The sequence below is a fragment of the Heterodontus francisci genome, chromosome 2 (genome assembly GCF_036365525.1).
Source record: "Heterodontus francisci isolate sHetFra1 chromosome 2, sHetFra1.hap1, whole genome shotgun sequence".
NCBI lineage: Eukaryota > Metazoa > Chordata > Chondrichthyes > Heterodontiformes > Heterodontidae > Heterodontus > Heterodontus francisci.
The window spans coordinates 58,071,620-58,090,031 of record NC_090372.1 but is presented as its reverse complement, the minus strand read 5'-3'; the positions used below and the strand labels follow the sequence as shown (position 1 = coordinate 58,090,031).

General features: G+C 42.8%; 1 protein-coding gene across 4 annotated transcripts in view; it reads left to right on the top strand.

The window, feature by feature from the left end:
• The window catches only part of LOC137384483 (triple functional domain protein), an 873,575-nt gene that overhangs the window by 347,076 nt on the left and 508,087 nt on the right, over positions 1-18,412 (top strand). For all 4 annotated transcript variants that reach the window (XM_068058645.1, XM_068058631.1, XM_068058625.1 and 1 more), the window contains exon 6: positions 7,370-7,492. In XM_068058645.1, coding sequence (XP_067914746.1) covers positions 7,370-7,492 — 123 coding nt within the window. The remainder of the gene's footprint in view (positions 1-7,369; positions 7,493-18,412) is intronic.

Genomic DNA, 18,412 nt, shown 5'->3' with positions numbered 1-18,412 from the left:
ATGAATCTCAGGAGCACCCACTGCAAGGCCATAATGTATCCTTCCTGGAGTGCGGTGCCCTGAACTGAATGCAGTACTCTAAATGGGTTCTAACCTAAACTTTATATAACTGTAACATAACTTCCACCTCTTTGTATTCCAGTCCTCATTCCAACCCTCTTGAGATAAAGGTCAACATTCCATTAGCCTTTTTAATTATAATTTGTACCTGCCCATTAATTTTTAGTGATATCTGTACTTAGACCTCTAAACCTCCACAGTTCCTAGCTTCTTCACCTTTTAGAAAATACTGTGATCTATCTTTCTTAGGTCCAAAGTCGATGACATCATACTTCTTCACATTGTACTCCATCTGCCATAGTTTTACCCATCCACTTAATCTAACAATCTCCCTTTGCAACATTCTTCTCCAATCTACACTATTTACTGTGCCACCTAACTTAGTGTCATCAGCATACTTGGATATGTGGCTCTCTTTTCCTTCATCTAAGTCATTTATAAATACAGTGAAAAGCTGAGGCCCAGTTTAGATACCTGGGGGACAGCACCAGTCATATCCTGCCAATTTGAGTGCATACCTATTAGCTCTACTCTCTGTCTGCTGCCCCCTAACCAATTAAAATTTTAATTGAAAAATATAAAACAATTAAATGTTTAAAAATACTTTTTAAACTCATCAGTTAAAAAGAAGATGCTGCTGCACTGAATCTATTGGAACAGTTCAGCACCCGAGAGAATACTGATTGTAATGTGACAGTCAAGTTTGATCTTTCCATTCTAATATAGCACCATTTATTTGCATCACGAGAAAACATGCACATATCTTCACATGGGATAGGAGGTGTTTAGATTGAATTTTTCAATGGAATATGTGATGCATATAGCGGTTTTAATATATTACAAGTTGCTGACCCCTGGAGTCAAGACCAAGGAGAAGCAGGGCTAGACGGTAGGGGATAATTAAACCAGAGCATACAATCACGCTTGAGTCACCATTTTAAAGTCCTATATTCTGTCCTTATTTTTATACTTGCGCTGTAAATTCCTATTGTCCACATTTTTAATCGAAACTTTATATAAATTTATATAAATTTAATGTGCTCTAAGAGCAGGAGAGTGGAATTTATTGGATAGCTCTACGAAAGAGCCAGCACATGCATGATGGGCCAAATGGCCTCCTTCTTTTCTGTATCATTCTATGTGCTAGATTTTGTTTTCCCACTGTTGGGAGCGACGGCGACTGTAAAAAAAAAAATGCTGGTCGGCACACATGTGCCACGCCGCTGCGATCTTGAGCCCGGTGGCCCATTAGAATATACAGGATGGCCGCCCCCTCCCAATCACGTGATGGGGGCGGCCTTGGTGACGCTGTGAACGGCATCAACTGTCTGTGCTGGCGCCGTTTTTAAAGGGCTGCGTAGAGAATGCAGAGTTGCCCCCCCCCCCCCCCCCCCCACTACATTGAAAATAATGCTTGCACCCCCTCCACTGCACTAAAATTGTAGAGTTTACCCCTCCCCCCCCCCCCCCCCCACCCCCCCACCACATTTGCACAAATGCAGATGGGAGTAGTGGCATAATCCTGCATTATTCACTATAATTGTAATATCTTTGAAAAAAATTACCATTCTGTTTTCTAGCATTGTCATGCTCACTTTGATAAGGCAAAAGTTCCTCCACACAATTAATTAAAAATACACACAATATATGTAAATGTGAAATGTATAAATATTTATAGTAGAGATTTTCTCCCCTGTTGAGATCATTATTGTATTTGTAAATATCTGTTTTGAAATGTCAGCCTTGGTTCAGTGGTAGCACATACTCACCTCTGACACAGAAGGGTGTGGATCACTTGAGATTTGAGCCCATAATCTCAGCTGACACTTCTTTGCAGTGCTGAGGGAGTACTACACTGTCTGAGGTGTCATCTTTCAGATGAGGCATGAAACTGAGGTTCCGTTTGCCTTCTTAGATGACATAAAAGATCCCATGGCACTGTTCAAATGAGTTCAGGGAATTTCTTGTGTCCTGATTAATATTTATTCCTTGGCCAACACCATCCAAAAAATCTGATCATTTATCTTATTTCTGTTTGTCAGACTTTGCACAATGAAAATTAACCACTGTGTTTCCTTACATTACCATAGCGACTACACTTTAAAAGTAATTAATTGGTGGTGAACTACTTTGGGCATCCTAAAGTTGTAAAAAGGACTATGTAATGCAAGTTCTTCCTTTGATCTCTAGTTGATCACACGTTCCATGACCACATGTGCTCAAATCTGGTTTGTTTTATGGTGAAGACTTTTACCATCAGTGATTTGTAATATTGTTACTCAACTGCTTGCTGTTAACAGTAGGATTGGATTTTTAACACTGCCCACAGATTTTAAATATTGTCTAAAATGCAATGATTAATTCACATTTGTTTTTCCCATGATCACTATATAAAATTCTTGTTGCCAACATACAATTTCATGACTTGCCACATTTGCCTGTGGTTAATGAAACACAACCGTAAAGAATCATGCATCATATTTGCCATATTATTCAGAACAAGATAAGTGAACACAGTAAGTGGAGAAAATTCAGATACTCCAATTTGGGTGTTGCCAAACTCCACTTTATTGACCTGAAGGTGTTGAGCGCTCTATGGGAGTTCACCAGCATAAAATGATGGTGGTACTAAGAGGCATCACAGGCTGTTTTCTGGCCCTAGGTGTCAAAGGGTTACTTACAGTCTAACAGCATGGTACTCCCCTTAGATAGGGACCTCCTTGGCTCAGAGATGTCAACACCACCTGCAAGCATTGAGTATTATGCTCGTGAACCATAGCCCAAGGAAGTATTTTGAAATAATCCTGAATTTGTATTAGTTTCCCAATGTGGGCACAACACACTTCTATTTTTGCCGTTCAGTGTTAATCCAAACCGTTGGGGATGTCCATTTGCCAGACTTCTACTGACTCCCACTAAGGGAAAGTACTTGAGGAAAGAAAGGTGAAACCTGCATTCTGCCCAGACAATATTCAAGGGAGCAAAGTGACACCACAGGACTGATTTGACTCCATGAGTTGTCAGTGACTTTTCAGAATCAATAAGAACCATGTTTTTGGACATAACTATATTCTATGTACTCAGGATGAGAAAAGGCAATCCGCCCAATGCAAGCTTCCTTTATTCCTTACTGGGCTCAATCCTGTATTCCGGCAGCCTCCCTTCCTGGTTACTTCCAAAGTTACTACACAAGATAAGAGCACATTGGTGTAGGGTAACATATTCGTGTGGATAAAGGACTAGTTAGCTAACAGGAAGCAGAGAGTAGGGATAAATGACAGGGCCCTCAACTGTGTCTGGTCCATTTCCCGCACCTCTACCCTCACCCCTTCCCCTCCCTCCCAGAACCGCGACAGGATTTCCCATGTCCTCACTTTCCACCCCATCAGGCTCAACATCCAAAGGATCATCCTCCGCCATTTCCGCCACGTCCAGTGTGATGCCACTACCAATCGCATCTTCCCCTTCCCTGTCAGCATTCTGAAGGGATCGTTCCCTCCGCGACACCCTGGTCCATTCCTCCATCACCCCCAACACCTTGTCCCCTTCCCACGGCACCTTCCCATGCAATCGCACGAGGTGTAATACCTGCCCATTCACCTCCTCTCTCCTCACTATCCAAGGCCCCAAACACTCCTTTCAGGTGAAGCAGCAATTTACTTGTACTTCTTTCAATTTAGTGTACTGTATTCGCTTCTCACAATGTGGTCTCCTCTACACTGGGGAGACCAAACGCAGATTGGGTGACCGCTTTGTGGAACACCTCCGCTCATTCTGAAAGCATGACCCTGAGCTTCCAGTTGCTGGCCATTTCAACACACAGCCCTGCTCTCATGCCCACATGTCTGTCCTGGGAGTGCTGCAGTGTTCCAGTGAACATCAATGCAACCTTGAGGAACAGCATCTAATTTACCGATTAGGCACGATATAGCCTGCCGGACTGAACATTAAGTTCAAAAATTTCAGAGCTATTTTTTCTTTTTTTTTATTTGTTTACTTTATTTCATTATGTTTCATCATTCATTTTTTTCCCACTGCTTTTTGAATTTTTTTAAAGAGCTGTCTGCCCACTTTTTTTCATGTTTGTGTTTTGGGCCAGGTTCGTCTATTTTTCTGTCAATTAACACTCTCTCTGCACTAACGCTTTGTCTTTCAGCACACCATTAACATACCATTTGCCTTTGCTCCATGACCTTCTGATCAGTTATTCTCTGTGACCTTGTCCTATCAACACCTTCTTTTTGGTTATCTCTTGCCTCACCCCCACTTTATTTGCTTAAAACCTATTACATTTCTAGCCTCTGCCAGTTCTGATGAAGGGTCATTAACCTGAAACATTAACTCTGCTTCTCTCTCCACAGATGCTGCCAGACCTGCTGAGTATTTCCAGCATTTCTTGTTTTTATTTATTGTAGTAGGGATAAATGTGCCTTTTTTGGGTTGGCAAGCTGCAATTAGTGGAGTGTCACAGGGATCAGTGCTGGGGCCTCAACTATTTACAATTATATCATGACTTGGATGAATGTATGGTAGCTGAATTTGCTGATGATACCAAAATAGAAAGGAAAGTAAGTTGTCAAGAGGAGGTAAAGAGTCTACAAAAGGATATAGATAGGTTAAGTGAGTGGGCAAAAATTTGGCAGATGGAGTATAATGTGGAAAAATGTGAAGTTGTCCACTTTGTCAGGAAGAATAGAAGAGCTACATACTATTTCAATGGATAGAGATTGTTGAACTCTGGTAAAGAGGGATCTGGGTGTCCTGGTACATGAATCACAAAAAGATTAGGATCAGGTACAGCCAGTGATTAGATTAGATTTTTAGATTAGAGATACAGCACTGAAACAGGCCCTTCGGCCCACCGAGTCTGTGCCGAACATCAACCACCCATTTATCCTAATCCTACACTAATCCCATATTCCTACCAAACATCCCCACCTGTCCCTATATTTCCCTGCCACCTACCTATACTAGTGACAATTTATAATGGCCAATTTACCTATCAACCTGCAAGTCTTTTTGGCTTGTGGGAGGAAACCGGAGCACCCGGAGAAAACCCACGCAGACACAGGGAGAACTTGCAAACTCCACACAGGCAGTACCCGGAATCGAACCCGGGTCCCTGGAGCTGTGAGGCTGCGGTGCTAACCACTGCGCCACTGTGCTGCCCAATTAGGAAGACAAATGGAATTTTGGCACTTATTGCAAGAGTATAAAAGTAGGGAACTTTTACTAGAGCTGTACAGGACCTTGGTGAATTTATTCAAGGCTGAGTTAGATAGATTTTTGATCAACAAGGGAGTGAAGGGTTATGGGGGCAGACAGGAAAATGGAGTTGAGACCATACCAGATCAGCAATGATCTTGTCGAATGGCAGAGCAGGCTCGAAGGGCCGAATGGCTTATTCCTGCTCCTAAGTCCTATGTTCCTTCCCTCCTCTGAGACATTCTGACAAAAAGAGAGACCTGTAGCCAATTCAGGAAATTTGTCAAAAAAAAGTAACAATCTCCCGGAAGGCCCCAAATCTTACGTTACTGCTGCAATAACCTCAATAGTTTTCTAAATGTAACACATGGGTGCTTCCTAGTCTTCTTTCAATCAGCTTACATTTGATAGCACATGTAAGTCTACCACGTGGAGCAATGCTCTCACATTTCAAATTAGTATTGTTTAAATTTAGCTGCAGCATACTAGCAGAGTTGTTATAATGGTGTAATGACTCATGTACCTTACTGCTTTGAGTACCTATGACATGTGAAGGATGCTAAGTCAAGAAGAAACTTAAGAATACCTACTTAGTAAGGTTGCCCTCGTTCTTGATGTACATCATCCAGATATCGTAAATGGACAAATACATGCCTGCTGAATAATGGACCGGTTTTGCAGTTGGGGGTTGGAGGTGGTTGATGGCAAGCTGTCAGCATTCATTAAAAATTCCTTAAAAAGTTACACTGTGTTCAGTCAGGAGTAACTAGGTTTTAAACACTGATTTGATTCATAAAATGTGATTAACAGAATTAGCCCTGAAAAAATAATGTCATAATCGTGGCGTGCCATTAAATGATTAATTAGTAGATTTTTAAAACTAAATACTTTTAATAACTTAAAAAAAATCAGAATATTTTATCTTCTACCATCACCTCGTGTATGTCCCAATCTTTTAGTTTGCTCTTCGTAAAATAAATTAAATGTGATTTTATTTTAGTGCTTTTAGTTTCCTTTTATTGCAGGGAGGGGTTCTGAGAATATTCATTAATTTGATTGGCTGCTTAGACATTAATTTGATTGGCTGCTTAGTGGTGACATCACTTCAACTCCACGCTGTGAATACCCAGTAAAGAATGCTGCAGTCAGTTGCAGTACCATTGCATGGCACTGGAGGTGAAATTCTCACCAGGGAGATCGCTGAACCTCTCAGTGAGACTTAGTTCATGGTCAATGGCAAGTGCCCTTGTTTTGCCGCTGACTGCAAAATCTGGCACAATGATAATGATTCTTTAACATCCACCTGATCAGGCAGCAATTTAACATCTCAGCCGAAAGACAGCACGTCCAACCACCTAGAACTCCTTCAGCATTCCATTGATGTATCATCCTAGCTTATGTGCTTAAGTCCTGGAATAGGGCTTGAATCCACAATTTTCTGAAGCAAGAGTACTACTAACTGAGCTAAGTCTTTCTCATTTTGTGTGTGTGTTCAATGCATAGTTTCCCCAGAATCTATCAAATGAGGCTATACTACAGTCTGTGAAGCTTGAATGTCATTCAAATAATTAAAAAATCCTTCAGCTATATGATTTCTTTTCCATTATACTGTATCTACAGTGATTAATCAGTAGTACAGCTATATATGCTCCAACATGAATTTGCAGTGAAGTTGTCAGGTTATTTTCCTACTTGTAACTAGTTTCAAACAGTTGATGTAATGTCATCATTGTACTTACTAAAACAGTTTTGTTGTCTTGGAAAACAGTTTGCCAGATGTCAGGTTCCTTTAAATTCTCAAGTTATTCTGCTATTACTATGCATGTGTAGTGCTGCAGCCATAACTCCATCATCAAAGGGTGCCCAAAATTCCTGGTAAAATTGCCTGTTGCTATTCAAACAAGTTGTTTATAAAGGAAATGTGAAGCTGAAGGAGAAGCAGCCTGTTTTAAATTAGACTGGTCTATCTTGCATGCTGTACCTTTTTTGTTTTCAGTCATTGACGTGCGATCACTTAAAAGTAACCCAGTGTCAATTGTGATGAGTTGTTTCATAAAGATAATTGAGATTCAATGTGTCTAATAAATTTCTTGCTTCTATTCAGATGTTTGACTGGATCTCTCACAACAAAGGCCTCTTTTTGAACAGCTACACAGAGATTGGTGCTACTCATCAGCACGCGATGGAACTTCAAACACAGCACAATCACTTTGCAATGAACTGCATGGTAAGGGCCTATAGATGAGAAACAGATAAAGGTTGATGCAGTAGATATAGCTTTCCTCCTTTTCAGGTGGGGCAAAAAGAGAAGTGCTTGGCTGAGAACTGTGATGTGTTTCACTAATTAATAAGGCAAGTGATTTATTATTGCTTGGATTCCTTCGAAAAGATTTTCACCAGCTCTGATACTTTTTATGCAAGATTAACAGTATTCTGATACCAACTTGCAATGCACCTGGTAGACAATCGTGGGATTTAGTGAGGGATGCTGTGTTATGGCAAATTACTAACTCCGCTGATGAAAGAGTTCAATCAAGTATTAATGGAGGACACACATTATATGCAACAGTTTTGATCCAGATCTCCAGTTTTTATACTACCCAAACTACATGGATATGGAATGCAGGCAGGTGGGATTAGTATAGATAGGCATTATGGTCGGCATGGGCGCGGTGGGCCGAAGGGCCTGTTTCTTTGCTGTACGACTCTGACTCTCTGACATGTAATTATTAAATAATATATTGAAGCACCAGATGACTGAGTATGTTGAATGCTCGTATAGATCTTGGCATTTCTGACATGAAAGCGGTCTTGGATTTTTTCTCTTAATTTGTCTATTGCTGCCCAACAGTTGCTGATATAAGTACAGGGTTGTGCATCTTGGATCAAGACAAGATTAGACTTCGCTCTGGTGACTAATGAGGTTAAACAGAACTGTTTAAATTGATATATTACTTGATTGAGATACTATTGAGCTTTTCTCTCTGTGGAGCTGTAGATCAGTAGAAGTCGCTGCTTTCTAAGTGGAGGGAAAGGGTGAAAGAAATAATATATTACCAAGTAGGTTGTGATAGTATAGAGAGGAATATGGGTCTGTGTTCGCACACATTGGGATTTTGACAATAATGGTGTTGTATTGGGATATTGCCATCAATTCCACTCACCTTAGCCAGTGTCTCAGACTGAACCAAATTGTTTGCAAACTCAGCATCCTATTTGATTCCAATCTGAGCTACTAATCCCAAATCATTTCCGTCTCCTTCTTTAAGACCCTCCTTAAAACCCATACCTTTGGCCAAGTTTTTAGCCATCCTTTCTAATTTCTCCTATGGTTTCAGAAAATTTTCTACATTAGGATACTGTACAAATACAAGTATTATTTGTGTTGTTAGGTGACGACCAATTTCTTCCCTGTATATAGTTTAGGAAAATTGTAGGGAGAGTTACATCGCCAATTTCAGAGTAGTATTGACAAATGCCACGGGGCAAGTAGCTTGACTTCTGGACTATATATAGTGCAAGGCAAGGAGAAAAATAGTCACATTGTTGGTAATAAAATAAATCTGCCAAATAATATCTAATTCAAAAAGATGGAAGTAAAATAAGAGTAGCAATTCTGTTATCCCATCATCACTGCCATTTTATAGAATCATAGAATGGTTACAGCATAGAAGGAGGTCACTTCGCCCATTGTTTCCGTGCTGGCTCTCTGGAAGGGCACCTAGTCCCACTCCCCGACTTTTTTCCCGTAACCCTGCAAATTTTTTCGCTTCAGATAATTATCCAATTTTCTTTTGAAAGCCACAATTGAATCTGCCTCCACCACACTCTTAGCAAGTGCATTCCAGATCCTAACCACGTGATGTGTAACAAAAAGTTATTCCTCGTGTCGCCATTGCTTCATTTGCTTATCACCTTAAATCGGTGTCTTGTGGTTCTCGACCCTTCTGCCAATGGTAACAGTTTCTCCCTATCTATGCTGTCCAGACCCCTCCATGATCAAATCTCCTCTTAATCTTCACTTCTCCAACGAGAACAGCCCCAGCATCTCCAATCTATCCACGTAACTGAAGTTCCTCATCCCTGGAACCATTCTGGTGAATCTTTTCTGCACCCTCTCTAATGCCTTCACATCCTTCCTGAAGTGTGGCACCCAGAATTGGACACACTACTCCAGTTGAGGCTGTACCAGTGTTTTATACAGGTTTATCATAGTTTCCTTGCTTTTGTACTCTATGCTTCTATTTATAAAGCCTGTATGCTTTTCTAACCTTTTTTTCCAACCTGCCCTGTCACCTCAGTGATTTGAAACTTATACCCCCAGGTTCCTCTGCTCCTGCACCCACATTAGAATTGCATCCTTTAATTTATATTGCCTCTCTTCATTGTTCTTCTTACCAAAATGAATCATTTTATACTTTTCTGCATTAAATTTCATCAGTCACGTACCTGCCCATTTCATTAGTCTGTCCAAGTCCTCTTGAAGTTTATCACTATCTTCCTCACAGTTCACAATTTTTCAAGTTTTGGGTCATCCTCAAGTTTTGAAATTGTCCCCTGTACACTAAAGTCTAGGTCAATAATATAAATAAAGAAAAGCAGTGGCCCTAACACTGACCCCTGGGGAACTCCACTCTATGCCTACCTCCAGTCTGAAAAACAGCCATTCACCACTACTCTCTGTTTCCTGTCACTCAGCCAACTTCATATCCATGCGGCTTTAACTTTGCTGACAAGCCTGTTATGTAGCACTTTGTCAACAGCCATTTGGAAGTCCATGTACACACATCAACCGTAAAACCCTCATTAACCCTCTCTGTTAGCTCATCAGAAGCTCAAGTTAGTCAAACACGATTTGGCCTTAACAGATCTGTGCTGGCTTTCCTTAATTCATCCACATTTGTCCATGTGACTGTTAATTTTGTCCTGAATTATTGTTTATAAAAGCTTTCCAACCACTGAGGTTAATCTGACTGGCCTGTAGTTGCTGGGCTTATCCTTCGACCCTTGTTCAAAGTGTAACATTTGCAGTTCTTCAGTCTTCTGTCTTAAGTAAAGCCAGCCTATCTAAAACCTCCTCTTCATCAATTTTTAGCTCATCCAGTGCCTCAAGTACCTCTTTTACTGGCTTGGGCAGCATCTTCTTTCTTGGTAAAGACAGATGTACTCATTTAGTATCTCAGCCATGCTATCTTCCTTCATACGTAAATCCCCTTTTTGGCCCCTAATTGGCCCCACTTCTTTTACCATCCTTTTACTATTTATATGCCTACAGAAGACTTTTGGATTGCCTTTTATGTTAGCTTCCAGTCTCTTCTCATACTCTCTTTTTGCTTTTATTTCTTTTTTCGCTTCCCCTCTGAACTTCCTATATTTCTATATTCAGCCTGGTTCTCACTTGTATTACAGACCTGACATTTGTCATACGCACTCTTTTTCAGTTTTATCTTGTTCTCTGTCACTGTCATCATCCAGAGAACTCTGGATTTGTTTGTCCTACCTTTCCCCTCATGGGAATGTACCGTGACTGTACCCGAACTATCTCTTCTTTGAAAGCAGCCCATTGTTCTGCAACGGTATTGCAGGCCAATCTTTGATTACAATTTACTTGGGTCACATGTGTTTTCACCCCATTAAAGTTGGGCCACCCCCAATTAATTATTTTTACTCTGGATTGCTCCTTGTCCTTTTCCATAGCTAACCTAAATGTAATGATGCTATGATCACTGTCCCCTAAATGTTTTTCTGCATATACTTGATCCACTTAGTTCCCCAGAGCCAGATCCAGCAGCGCCTTCTTCCTCATTGGGCCAGAAACATACTGATGTAAAAAATTATTTTGAATACACTTCATAAACTCTTCCCCTTCTCTGCTCTTTACACTATTAATATCCCAATCTATATTTGGGTACTTAAAGTTCCCCATTATAACTATTCTATAATTCTTGCACCTCTTTGTATTTTCCTTGAAAATTTGGCCCTCTATACCCTTCCCACTAGTTGGTGGCCTCTAGAGTAACCCCAGCAATGTAATGGTACCTCTATTGTTTCTTGGCTCTAACCAAATAGATTCTGTCCTTGAACCCTCTAGGACATGCTGTCTCTCCAGCACTGTATTATTCTCCTTTATCAATACAGCTAGCCCTATGCCGTTTTCCTCCTTTCCTATCGTTCTTCAACACCTTGTATCCAGGAATATCTAGCACCCAGACCTGCCCTTTTTTGAGCCAGGTCTTCGTTATCACAATGACATCATATTCCCACATGGCTATCTGTGCCTGCAGCTCACTGATCTTATCTACCACACTTCGCGCATTCACATACATCACAATAAACTTAATTTAGACCTTCTTTCATTCTCTCTTACTCTGACCCAACCTAGTACCTTACTATTTCCTACTCTGGTGCTATCTGTCTCTCTCCTTTCTCTGTGCACCTTGTTTTTCCTCGTCAGTATTAAAATTTGGTTCCCATACATCTGCCAAGTTAGTTTATACCCTCCCTAATAGCACTAGCAAATTGCCCCACAAAGATATTGGTCCTGGTTTTGTTCAGGTGTAAGCCGTCTGACCTGTACAGGCCCCATGTTGCCCAGAACTGATCCCAATGTCCCAGAAGTCAAAAGCTCTCTCCTACACCATCTTTCCAGCCATGCATTCATCTACTCTATCCTTCTATTTCTACACTGGAAGTTGTCTAGAAATTGCTACCTTTGAGGTCCTGCTTGCGAGTTTCTTTTCTAGCTCCCTAAACTCTGCCTGCAGGTTGTGATCCCTCTTTCTACCTATGTCGTTGGTACTGAAATGCACCACAACCGCTGGCTGTTCACCCTCCCCCCTCAGAGTGCTCTGCAGCCGCTCAGTGACATCCTTGACCCTGGCACCAGTGAGGCAACACACCATCCTGGATTCACATATCTGGCTGCAGACACACCATTCTGTTCCCCTAACAATCGAATCCCCTGTTGTTGTTGATTTCCCAATCTTCCTCTTGCTGCCCCACACAGCTGACCCAGCTGCACTCCCCAGAGGAATCATTACTCTCATCAGTATTCAGAATTGAATACTGGTTGGAGAGTGAGATGCATTCAGAGTACCCCTGCACTGCCTGTCTGGTCATCTTGACTGTTTGGAGGTCACCCATTCCTGCTTTGCCTGCATACCCTTAAGCTGTGGCGTGAACATATCTATAAACATGCTATTCACTAAACACTCAACCTCACTGATATGCCGCAATGACATCAGCTGCTACTCGGGCTCCAAAACCTGGAGTTTGAACTGCTGTAGCTGACGACAGTTCCTGCACATGTGGTTCTCCAGGACACAAGAAGCAGGGTGGTAGTTGAAGCAAGAATGAAAGTCTGTAGGGAGTGTTTTTTGTTCAATGTATACAAACAATAGGAACAAAAATATTTGCTTTTTAAAATTAATTTTCTATCCTTCAATGGAAACTGAGTCTTTTTGCTGCTGAGGATGCAATCATAGATGATTGGACATCCAGAATGGCTCCATTGGGCCTATCTTTGAACATATCTGTGAACTGACCTGTCATGCACACTGGCAACATGGCAGATCACCATTCTAAATAGAAAGTGGACTTATTTTAAAAAAAGAAAGACCCAAATATTTTTCTATCTATTTGCAGTGCAAGATGAGTACTTCCTTAACTTTCCTTCCTCAACTAATGCTTTAAGTTCCCATGCATTTGCAATTTGACCTATTTCCCTAATAGAGTGAGATACTGTGGCAGAACGAGTAGCTCATTCTTACTGCAACTCATCTGTAGGGAGAGAAGGCGAGCTGCATGATTCCCTAATTATTTAAATTTGACAGCCGTTTTTGAACAATATTTTTTAAAACTGCTCTCATGAGGAAAGATGATTTGCTAAGTTTGTACATTTGGAAAATTAAAAGCATGCAGCTGATTTAATTAGAATGGTTAAATGTAGATTTATCTTGTCCTATCTAATGTAACATTCTTTCTTGTTAATTATTGCTGTTACTCTGAATGATGGTATAAGTCATCTATTTCACTTCATGAAGAAATATGTTTAATGTTGGGCTGTGATGCATGGAGTGAAAGCTGCTTCACCCTATAAACCCTATAGGGCGGCACAGTGGTTAGCACCGCAGCCTCACAGCTCCAGCGACCCGGGTTCAATTCTGGGTACTGCCTGTGTGGAGTTTGCAAGTTCTCCCTGTGTCTGCGTGGGTTTTCTCCGGGTGCTCCGGTTTCCTCCCACAAGCCAAAAGACTTGCAGGTTGGTAGGTAAATTGGCCATTATAAATTGCCCCTAGTATAGGTAGGTGGTAGGGAAATATAGGGACAGGTGGGGATGTGGTAGGAATATGGGATTAGTGTTCTTTTGGGCCTCCTTATCTCGAGAGACAATGGATACGCGCCTGGAGGTGGTCAGTGGTTTGTGAAGCAGCGCCTGGAGTGGCTATAAAGGCCAATTCTGGAGTGACAGGCTCTTCCACAGGTGCTGCAGAGAAATTTGTTTGTTGGGGCTGTTGCACAGTTGGCTCTCCCCTTGCGCCTCTGTCTTTTTTCCTGCCAACTACTAAGTCTCTTCGACTCGCCACAATTTAGCCCTGTCTTTATGGCTGCACGCCAGCTCTGGCAAATGCTGGCAACTGACTCCCACGACTTGTGATCAATGTCACACGATTTCATGTCGCGTTTGCAGACGTCTTTATAACGGAGACATGGACGGCCGGTGGGTCTGATACCAGTGGCGAGCTCGCTGTACAATGTGTCTTTGGGGATCCTGCCATCTTCCATGCGGCTCACATGGCCAAGCCATCTCAAGCGCCGCTGACTCAGTAGTGTGTATAAGCTGGGGGTGTTGGCCGCTTCAAGGACTTCTGTGTTGGAGATATAGTCCTGCCACCTGATGCCAAGTATTCTCCGAAGGCAGCGAAGATGGAATGAATTGAGACGTCGCTCTTGGCTGGCATACGTTGTCCAGGCCTCGCTGCCGTAGAGCAAGGTACTGAGGACACAGGCCTGATACACTCGGACTTTTGTGTTCCGTGTCAGTGCGCCATTTTCCCACACTCTCTTGGCCAGTCTGGACATAGCAGTGGAAGCCTTACCCATGCGCTTGTTGATTTCTGCATCTAGAGACAGGTTACTGGTGATAGTTGAGCCTAGGTAGGTGAACTCTTGAACCACTTCCAGAGCGTGGTCGCCAATATTGATGGATGGAGCATTTCTGACATCCTGCCCCATGATGTTCGTTTTCTTGAGGCTGATGGTTAGGCCAAATTCATTGCAGGCAGACGCAAACCTGTCGATGAGACTCTGCAGGCATTCTTCAGTGTGAGATGTTAAAGCAGCATCGTCAGCAAAGAGGAGTTCTCTGATGAGGACTTTCCGTACTTTGGACTTCGCTCTTAGACGGGCAAGGTTGAACAACCTGCCCCCTGATCTTGTGTGGAGGAAAATTCCTTCTTCAGAGGATTTGAACGCATGTGAAAGCAGCAGGGAGAAGAAAATCCCAAAAAGTGTGGGTGCGAGAACACAGCCCTGTTTCACACCACTCAGGATAGGAAAGGGCTCTGATGAGGAGCCACCATGTTGAATTGTGCCTTTCATATTGTCATGGAATGAGGTGATGATACTTAGTAGCTTTGGTGGACATCCGATCTTTTCTAGTAGTCTGAAGAGACCACGTCTGCTGACGAGGTCAAAGGCTTTGGTGAGATCAATGAAAGCAATGTAGAGGGGCATCTGTTGTTCACGGCATTTCTCCTGTATCTGACGAAGGGAGAACGGCATGTCAATAGTCGATCTCTCTGCACGAAAGCCACACTGTGCCTCAGGGTAGACGCGCTCGGCCAGCTTCTGGAGCCTGTTCAGAGCGACTCGAGCAAAGACTTTCCCCACTATGCTGAGCAGGGAGATTCCACGGTAGTTGTTGCAGTCACCGCGGTCACCTTTGTTTTTATAGAGGGTGATGATGTTGGCATCGCGCATGTCCTGGGGTACTGCTCCCTCGTCCCAGCACAGGCATAGCAGTTCATGTAGTGCTGAGAGTATAGCAGGCTTGGCACTCTTGATTATTTCAGGGGTAATGCTGTCCTTCCCAGGGGCTTTTCCGCTGGCTAGGGAATCAATGGCATCACTGAGTTCCGATTTGGTTGGCTGTATGTCCAGCTCATCCATGACTGGTAGAGGCTGGGCTGCATTGAGGGCAGTCTCAGTGACAGCATTCTCCCTGGAGTACAGTTCTAGGTAGTGCTCAACCCAGCGGTCCATCTGTTTGCGTTGGTCAGTGATTATGTCCCCCGATTTAGATTTGAGGGGGGGGGTGATCTTCTTGATGGTTGGCCCAAGAGCTCTCTTCATGCCATCATACATTCCTCTGATGTTTCCGGTGTCTGAGGCCAGCTGAATATGGCTGCATAGGTGTTGCCAGTAGTCGTTTGCGCAACGCCTAGCTGTTCTTTGTGCAGTACTTCTGGCTGCTTTAAGTGCTGCGGATGTTAAATCGCTGGGGGCTTTCTTGTAGTTCAAAAGTGCAATGCGCTTAGCGGCTATGACAGGTTCCAGCTCTTCATTATGAGATTGAAACCAGTCTGCATTTCTCTTCGCACTTTTGCCGTAGGTGGTCAAAGCTGACTCATAGATGGCGTCTCTGATGTGGGCCCACTTGGTCTCAGCATCCCCTGTGGGAGTGTTTTGAAGGGCTGTTACAAGTGAATTTAGAAATTTTTGTAACAGCTGTGGGTGAGAAATTCTGCTCGTGTTGATGCGCGGGTGGCCCTTCTGCTTGGAATGATGCAACTTCTTTGGTCTGAGTCTAACCTTGCTGCACACCAGGGAGTGGTCGGTGTCGCAGTCCGCACTGTGGAAGCTGCGTGTGATTTGAACACTGTTTAAGGCGGCTCGCCTTGTGACAATGAGGTCTAGCTGGTGCCAACGACGTGATCTTGGGTGCCTCCATGAAACCTGGTGACTGGGTTTAGTGTGAAAGAACGAGTTGGTGATGCAGAGGTTATGATAGGTACACAACTCAAGCAGTCTCTGCCCGTTCTCATTCATCCTTCCAACGCCATAGCGCCCAAGGCAGGAGGGCCATGAGTCATGGTCGGCCCCAACCCTGGCATTAAAGTCCCCCAGCAGGAATAGGTGTTCGGTGTTGGGGATGCTGCTAATGATGTTATGGAGTTGTTCATAGAACTGGTCTTTAGCTTCAGGTGCGGAGCAGAGTGTTGGAGCATAGATGCTGAGTAGGTGTACTGGACCAGAGGTGGTGAGCAGTCGGATGGACAGTATGCGTTCCGAGCCATTTGAGGGAGGCTCTATCATGCTGAGCAAGGAGTTTCTGATGGCGAAGCCCACTCCATGCTGTCTTGGTTCTTCAGGATCCCTGCCCTGCCAGAAGAAGGTGTAGTCTTGCTCTGCTAGAGAGCCACTCGCGGGGAGGCGAGTCTCCTGAAGTGCTGCAATGTCCACATTGAATCTACTGAGCTCGTTGTTAATGATGGCGGTCTTCCGAGAATCGTTGATTTGTGTAAGGTCTTCCGACAGGCCAGGACACATAGTTCTGACGTTCCAGCTTGCAAAGCGAAGGGCTGGTACCTTCTTTCCTTTTTTCATGTTGTTTGGTGCGGTGTATCAGTCCACCTTTCGGGCAATGACCCTGAGCTCCAAGTACCCATTGAAGCAGGCAGACTGTGGCGGGACAGAACCTTATTGACCGGGGGCTGCCCGGTTTGAGGCGGGCGGTAGCTGTCCAGTGAGGTGCAATGACCTCTCCCACCGACAAAGGCAACCCGTGGCGCCCAGTTTCTACGCCAATTTATCTGGACTAGGATTAGTATAAATGGGTGGTTGATGGTCGGCACAGACTCGGTGGGCCGAAGGGCCTGTTTCAGTGCTGTATCTCTAAAACTAAAACTAAAAAACTAAAAACATATTTGACATATAAAGCCATTTTGAGTTGCTGCCATAGGTCATGTGACTATATTCAGTTGCAGCTGGATCAAATTTGACATAGTGCCTTGCTTCTTGTACTGTATAGGATTATAGGAAATAGGAGCAGACCAACGAAAACCCCAGTTAACACCCTTCACCTGCACATAATCGAACCATTGACACACAATGAACAGATTCCCTTCTTTCTCTTGCAATACAATTTAGATCAACACACTCGAACGATATTTCAAAGTAAATTTCATATGCACAAAAGCATTAACATGATCAAAGAATATTTCAAATTAAATCAAAATAAATTCCATATTGGGTATCAAGTTTTTTTTTACATTGTGAGATGCCCCTTCTCTAACACCTCTAACAATTTCTTTGTTTCACAAAAAGAAATGCTAGTACAACCAGATAGCTGATGACTTGCATCTACCCATTTAAGTTTGGAGATTTCCTTTCTCTTCCAGCATTTGTTTCAATCCAGCAACGTCATTATGTCGTCTTTTCTCACACACACTTTTTGTGAAGTGTACATTATTCCACAAAGAACAATTATCCACATAACATTCAACGGGTATCCTGTCTTCCGGATGACCCTTGTTCAGAACTTTACCCAAAATATTTGACAAATAGAACCCCACATCCACTGCCTCCACAAGACACAGTGTTTCCGCAGCTAACGTGCTTTTAACAACCCATTTTATTTCCTTAGCCTCCAAAGCTAAAGGACAACATTTCCCATTTTCACCACTCAGAAATATTATGAAGCCAGCTGCACTCGAAGACCCATCAGCAAGATTAGCATGTGAAGCATCACTAAAAATTATTAGCTTCATGTTCTTTGGGTCACCTAAGGATGGGAACTTCAGTACACATTTCTCCAGATTTCGTTTTTTCAGCATTTTATTTGCCCTTAAAACATTGTAAATTTTTGGATGTTTCAACATCGTGCTTAACTCCAGCACATCAAAACTACATCAGGCCTAGTTTGAGAGCACAATCAGTTTAATTGACCCACCAGGCTTCGCAATTGCTCAATCTCTGCTTTAGATATATCATCATCTTTCTGTGATGACCTAACACGATTAGCCGGGATGGGAGTAACACTCTCTAAATAGGATTGTTGATTTAAAGTTATTCCAGACTTAGTCTGTTTAATATCTTAACCAATATCTTTAAAGGCCCCACAAGCCTGACTCCCAATCTTAAATTC